This window comes from Cynocephalus volans, chromosome 9 (assembly GCF_027409185.1).
Source record: "Cynocephalus volans isolate mCynVol1 chromosome 9, mCynVol1.pri, whole genome shotgun sequence".
Classification (NCBI taxonomy): Eukaryota; Metazoa; Chordata; class Mammalia; order Dermoptera; family Cynocephalidae; genus Cynocephalus; species Cynocephalus volans.
This window is the reverse complement of record NC_084468.1, coordinates 86131854-86139608: the sequence shown is the minus strand read 5'-3', so window position 1 is coordinate 86139608 and position 7755 is coordinate 86131854. Positions and strand designations below refer to the sequence as shown.

Sequence of the window (7755 nt, the reverse complement as noted above, 5' to 3'; positions counted from 1 at the left end):
TGTTCAGTAATTACGTATATGAAATTTAAAATGTATACATATTTCCATATATATAAAATTTTTTTAAAAAATCTGGAGCAACATATATTGCTAAAGTTTCAAGGATTCTCATCTTCAACATTCACCCAGGAAGCAGCTGGCTCTTGATGGCCGGTTTGTGGCAGTGATAAAAGCAACTAGAAGCAGGTTTAAGTAAAAGTGCTCAAAAGGCAAATGAGAAAACAGATGTGCAGAGATGGGGGGAAGGATGGTGGCAGGGTGACTGAAAGGAGTTGAGCAATGTTCTCTTTATTCTTCTCAGCTTTCGCAAATCCAAGACAAGTTCTTGAGGACACATATCAAATGCTGTAGTCCTTTCTTATCTATAGTCAAAACAAAACAAGTGATAAAAAAAATTTCCTCTTCCTTTCTGTACTCTCAATAAAATGCATAGTACAGTAAGAAGGTATTATTGAGATGTGCCATCTTGGGAAAAATTAAAATTGGGACATGAAGTGAGGCCGTGCACTATCAAGTCGCCGGGTTAGAATTTCACAGCCAGTGTCCGTGACCAGCAGGGTGTGTTCAAACTGAGCAGACCGCTTTCCGTCTCTCGTCACCGCGGTCCAACCATCTGGCCAGGTTTCATCTTGCCAGCCGCCTTAAACAAACGAAAGCAGTCTTAATTCGATCATTCCATTTTCTAAATAAACTCTCTAGGTAAGTATATCAAAAAGAAAATCAATTAGAAAATTCACTATTAAGATCCTTATTTACATTTCAACTGCGTTAGCTAAAGCCTTTCCAACTTCATTTAGATTCTTAGTACCAACAAAGTAACGATGTTTAAATTTCCTCAGCTGTGTGACAACTTCACATTTTTTATATTTCTCAAATATCAAATCAAGTTGGCATTTCCAAAATAAAGGCACTGGATTTCATTTCAGAAAACTCATTGATACCCTCATTGAACCACTCATCACAGAACTATGAGTAAAAACTTGAATTACTAAATTTAGCTCTTCCCTGGTATAACTACGGCATCTGACTATAGCCAGTGTATACTGTGAAGGAAATAATGTAAATTTTTATACTTTTATATAGCTTTTAATTCTGATATAATTCTTAAGTGGCAGGCATAGAATCAGATGGTGAGAACAGACTCAAATTTTTGTTGACCATACTCTTATAACCAGAAAGAGGGGAAAAGAGAAAAAAACAGGGATTTGGGAGAGGATAAGAAAAATACGATGAGGCAGAAAAGGTTAGAGAGGAGTTGAAACTAGAGAAGGGAAGTGAAGGGACAGTGAGAAAAGCTGGAAGACAGGAAAGCAAACCTGGGAGTGGAGGGGGGCATGCAAAGAAGGGAATGCGGAAAGGTAAAGCTCAAGAGAATCAGGGGGGAGTGGAATGAGGAAGTTAAGCAACTCTGGATACTGCTATAAAAATACGTATTCACAGAACCTTGTTTCAAAATTAGATGTCAAAAAAAACCAATATATTCTTCATTTTCAGTAGTCTTTAGGTGAAATATATTACTTCTAGGCCTCACTGACTCACACAGACAAATCCCAGAATGTAAACTCTGTAGTGAAGTAACTTAGTTTTGTAATATTAAATCCCAGTCTAAAAAAAAAATACGAGGCAGCTTAAAGAAAGTTAAATCATGCTTTGTCAAACACTTAAAAATCACTAAACATATTTTTAAATGTAATGACTTCTGCATACAAATGGATTTAAGACATATTACTTCTTTGGATTTTATTGTGATCTGATAAAACAGGTTCTTTTCAGTAATGACAAGTCAAACATACTTGGCTACTATTTAGAGGAAATTCCTCTTTGGATTTGAGACTTTTCATTCCAGAGCTGGGATTTAACATACTTGAGTTACAATGAAGTATACGTGTTATAATTTGATGATTATCTGAATCAGCTCTATACAAAGTTATTTGCTTACTCCCAGAAATACTACATTATGTTTCACCAGGCGGGAGCCAGTTAATGAAAATATGTAAGCAAAGTGACACTTTCCTCCCCACTGTCTTTCCTTTCACTGCTAATATACTTACTGCCCTTACAATTGATTGCACATGATCAGAACTTTATTCTTTTCCATGAGGGTGACAAAAACACTACATTATATTTGTGCAGTCCTTTAAAGTATACAGGATATTTTATGTTACTATAAATCATCTCAATTCTTATAGCAGCCCTGGGATGTTGGGCAAGATAAGGATTATAATTTTCATTTTACAGAAAAGGCAATAAAGAATCAGGTTAAGAAGCCAGACTCTAAAGTGACTTCCAATGATCCCCACCTCCTGGTATTCACGCCCTTGTGTGAGCACCTCCTCCCCTTGTGTGGGCTGGATTTAGTGACTCACTTCTAAAGACGAGACATGAAAGTCACTCCCAAGACCAGGTTACAAAAGGACTGGAAGGATCCAGAGAGGAGGTATTCTCTAATACATGGCTCAGGAAACACAAGCCCTACTACTACTGCCTCACTTTGCATCTCCTACTCCCCACAAAGAACTAGCGGGAAGCAAGCTCCTGTAATTATAACTGCTCTGACAGTCTCAGTGAGGAGCCCTAATCATGACAGTCTACTATCACTGCTGCATGCCTGTCACATGGGACAACAACAGTGGGAACACAGAGGCTGGCTGCCAGAGCTAGGTGAGTCTGTGCTGTGCTTTCTCCACAAGAGCTGTATAATGGCAACATGAATGCGGTACCCCAAAGAGTCAGGACAGCTTGTGAGTGGAGAGTCTGACAAATTCTGCCATATAACTAGCTAAGTGATGCAGGCAACTCAAGGATCAGTTTATTCCTCTGTATAATAAATATATAATGTATACTGCCCTGTATAATGCTCCTCTCTGGATATCACCTACCTCATAAATTAAGGAGAATGAAATCACATAACTGTGTCTGCCTCCAAGGGAGACTCTACTTTTTCCCTCCTCTTTCCCTCCCTACATTAAATAAAAACTTCTACATAGACTTGATGTAGGTTCCTAATTATTACAATGCACCCTTTGACAGGATCTTTAGGGACCAGGATTCAAGTACTTCAGCATCTACTGACAGCAGGAGAATTACCATGCAGAGAGCATTACTTTCTTGCCAACCCTTACAGTTTTCAGTTCTCTACATGATACTGTATCAAGTGCAAGATGGGACAAGGAGTGGGAATGAAGCAAAAAGAAGGCAAGTAGAACAGATCACTGATCTTGAATGACCAAAAATAAATAAAAAGTCAATTAAAGAATGTTACAACATCCTTTTTTCTCACCTTCACAAATCATTGGCTCAATTGTAAATACATGGCCCGACTTCATCACTCCAACTGCTTTATTTTCTGAAATTAAACAAAAAAAAATCTCAAAGGACAGCAAAAATCAAGAGCGTACTGTTGAACAGCTCCCTAGAAAGAGTACACAACTTATATTCCCATCAGTGATTCTTAAAGTATTATTGTCTCCTGATTCTCTTTCTTAAAGTATAACATTCAACAAACAGCTATTATACTGATAATACCTACACTGGGGCAGATATTGTCCTAGGCACATTTCTTTCTGCTCATATTTTCCCTAGGAAAATACAGAGATATCTGTAGGCTGGATTTCAGATATGATTACCACTTCTATAAAAGGAAAAGAGCTGCATGATTAGAATTACAATCACAAAACCAAGCAAAGTTCCATTACTCATCCAATTATAGAAGTTTAAAGAACAACAACAAACGTTTCTGATTATGTCAGGGGTCTCCCACCTCTCTGGTGGTGGGTGTGTGTTTGTGTGTAGGGGTATAGGCTATAAAGTTTTATAAATTATTTCCTTTTTCTCATTTTCAAAGGGGAACAAAGCTTCTACACACTAACCAATTTTTTTTAAATGCTGAATAGATCACTCTTTTTTATTTGAAATCAAATTCCATTTCTCCTTCCAAATACTATTTTAGTTTTTTTGTCCAAGTTCACTAATTCAAGAATATTTTTCAGAACCATTATGAGAAACACAATTATGAATTAAAGAGTCCGAACTTGCCATGTCCCCAAAAAGGTCAAAAATTTAAAAACAGGAATATATCTTTTTAGACAATCTCATAGAAAAATAGAGAACTAGTTTAAATTTCAAATTAAAAAACAAGGACTGATAAAAATACCAGCTAAATGGAATGAGTGCATTTGCTCTGCCTGACCACCAGATGGCAAACACATCAGCCCTTCCAGGTTCCTTTGTAAGGCTGTTGGTCATCAGGATATAACTTTCGTAATGAATGATAAATGTGTCCACTTAGGTTGAGTCTACTAAACCCCAATCTTTCTAGGTATGGTCTAACCTCACCTATACTATTCCAGCACATCTTTCCTGGTGAATAGCTATTATGCTGCTTTCCACTATCTTAGGTATTGCCAAAATACTCTTAGTGCAGATTCCAAATCTGGAGTTTCTAAATTAAACTGTTATAAAATCTGAAGGGCAAAAAATAAAAATCTGACTTTTCATTTCTAACCTCAGAAACTTTCTCTCAAAATGGATGCAATTTACTACATATACAGAATTGGTCTACATTCCTTTGGAGATATCAAAAAGATAATGTCAAGAGTGCTAGTGTAGTGTTGTAGAAGTGCTGTCCAACATGGCAGCACTGGCCATATGAGGTAGCTAGTCAGAACCGAGATAGGCTATCAGTGTAAAAACATGCTGGGTGTTGAATATTAAAATAGCGTGTAATATACCTCAATAATTTTTACATTGATTAAATGTTGAAATGCTAATATTTTGGATGAAATGGGTTAAATAAAACAGATTATTAAAATAAAGTTTATTTCTTTTTACTTTTTAAACATGGCCTAGAAAATTTTAAATTACATATTGCCTCATAATATACAGGTTGAGAATCCCTCATCCAAAATACTTGGGACCAGAAGTGTTTCAGATTTCAAATACTTTGGGATTTTGGAGTATCTGCAGATACTTGAACCGGTTAAACATCATGTCAGCACTCAGTTTTGAACTTTGAAGCACTCTGGATTTTCGGATTAGGGAGTCTCAACCTGTATTTCTATTACATAGTGCTGATACAGAGAATCTAACTCCCATCCTGTTTTGCCACTGCTTCATTATTACTCTAGAAAAGTTACAACTCCTACTCATTTAGACTCAAAGTTGCAGTTTCTCAACCTGTCTCACACAACAAATATAAATTATCTGAGTGACTATACTATTGCTGACACTATGCAGGGTACTTTTTAAAAAATTTATACCTGCTCTACCATCTATCTCATAGAATTGTTGTAATATACATTCTAAATGTAGAGGCTTATCATCATTACTTTCTAAACAGTAATGACTGACAAGGAAGCAAATAAACTCTCGCTTAACAAAGACTTCTCTTACATAGAAGGGGTGGAGGGAAGGTATAAAATTTCCTGGTTCCTCCTTCATTTAGGTTAGGAATATAGAGTTACAAACCAAAGCAGACATTATTTACATTTCAAAAGGTATCTCTGCTATACAGAAAATCCCTCAGCAATTTCCTTTAACACTTCCCCCTAAAATGATCACAGCATAATTATATTTATACAACCCCGATTTGCATTTGATTTTTCATAAACATAACAAATGTATAAAGTGAAATATACCTGTGGTCCTTGCTTCTTTTTTCAGAATTGTTTTTTATGTCTAATTAAATGCTTTAATATGAAACTCGGGTGGTGCCTCTTGACTATCAGTGGCACCATATTTCACTGGCACTACCACCATTAACCATATCCCCTTTGCTCATAACTTCTATTGTCTTCGAACAGTTTCTCTCTCCTTCTCTATAATACTTATAAAAACCCAAGTTTTGTTGCCTCTGCAAGGACTTTTTTCATTCCCTCCCCTGCACAAAGTCGTACAAACACACACATGCACGTGACAGTTTAATCAGAATAGCTACTTCCACTCTGTGAAAGAAAATGCACACTCAGGTGACTGCAGGGCTTCATAGAAAAGAATGAAGTCAGCCATCTGTTTTCTGTTGCTAGCTTTTATTTCAAGGACGATTCGCAATTTAAATAAAAAGAATGTGGTCTGCTAATAAATGTTTATTGATGTACATCAGATGCTGCACTCTAAACGACCGCTCCAGCTTCTCCTACTGAGAGGTTTCTCACTTCACTTTCTCTTCACAGCTATCCACATCTAGGATTTTACCACCTCACACCTGAACTACAGCAACAACTGCCCATCAGGCTGTCTTGAATAGCTCCCACCTGCAATACATCCTAGACACTACTGCCAAGTTAGTCTTCCCAAAATACCAGCTTCATCATGCCATTCTTCTGCCCAAAAATGTTCTGAAGATTCCTATAGATGAAGTCAAATTTCCTCACTCTGGCATTTACCACACCTGGCCCTGCCTGTGCTTGTCCTTAACACATAACACTGAGTCAAGTTTAGCTTGTCTCTTGTATGGTCTCAGCTTTAAGCATCTATTCACATTCCCCACTCCACAAACCAAAATCTCAACCATTCTTTAGTTTTCCCACAGGACACAGCGCCACACTGCTTCAGTCCTTATTAGGCAGCACAAAGTATAGGAGAAAAGATTTGACTCCAGAAAGTCAGACAGCACCCTGGTACCAATATTAGCTCTGACAGCTATTTACTATTGACCTTGAGCAAACAAACTACCTCTGTAAGCACAGAATCCCTTCATAAAAATAAGGGTAAGAAATTATCATAGAGTTGTGATGACCAATGAGATCATGCATATTATCATCACTGCCATACTAACATTAAGTGCTTTTCAGGTACTGTTTTCATGCTTTCCATACATCATCTCACTTAATCCTCATAACAATTCGAAGGGAGGTTCTACTACCTACAGATGAGAAAACTTAGCGCAAGGAGACAGGTGAAAGTGTTTACAGAGCAGTGGCTAAATACATTTATGTTAAATTCCTTCCTAGGACACTTATGTGGACAGCTTTCATTTCTGGCACTAAATAACCAACTCATTCCTGTACATATCTCTTGTCTCTAGAGAAAAGGATTCTGGAAGACATTAATTATCTTACATTTCCTTTGTTATTCTATCATACAACACTCAACTTGAGGAAAGGTATTTTGTTTATTCCCCTCTATTTATGCCAACAAATAGAACAGTATCTGACATACACTAAGAACCCAAATGAAACCAAGTGAGATAAACTGACTTCACCTAAGTAATCAGCACAGTGATGGCTAGACATGTGGCAGACTACTGACTGTTTGCCAAAATTAGTTTACTTCTCTTCCTGAATACTCAGCTAAATTAGAGTTCCCAACCTTCCTTGCAGTTAGTTGCAGCCATGGGACTAAAATCCTGTCAAATACCAGTGATTCTTGAACAACATGGGTTTGAACTGCATGGGTCCACTTATATGCAGATTTTTTTCAATAAATATATGTACAATACTGTAAATGTATTTTCCTTATGATTTTCTTAACATTTTCTTTTCTGTAGCTTACTTTATTGTAAGAATACAGTATATAATACATATACAAAATATGTGTTAATCGACTGTTTATGTTATCCATAGGGCTTCAACAGTAGGCTACCAGTAGTTAAGTTTACAGGGAGTCAAAAGTTATACTCGGATTTTCAACTGTATGGGGGATCAGACCTCTAACCCCTACACTGTTCAAGATCAACTATAAAAGTAAACGATTTATGTCAATTCCAGGCTGACTCATTAAAACCTCCCAAGCATACTCCTCCAAGCTTTTCCCCCT

The 7755-nt window shown here is 36.9% G+C and overlaps 1 protein-coding gene across 3 annotated transcripts in view; it reads right to left on the bottom strand.

Moving 5' to 3' along the window:
• Positions 1-272: 272 nt before the first annotated feature.
• METAP1 (methionyl aminopeptidase 1) overlaps positions 273-7755 on the bottom strand; it is a 79556-nt gene continuing 72073 nt past the window's right edge. For all 3 annotated transcript variants that reach the window (XM_063107822.1, XM_063107823.1, XM_063107824.1), the window contains 2 exons: positions 3281-3346; positions 273-640 (listed from right to left, as the gene is read on the bottom strand). In XM_063107822.1, coding sequence (XP_062963892.1) covers positions 477-640; positions 3281-3346 — 230 coding nt within the window. In that variant the 3' untranslated portion in view covers positions 273-476. The remainder of the gene's footprint in view (positions 641-3280; positions 3347-7755) is intronic.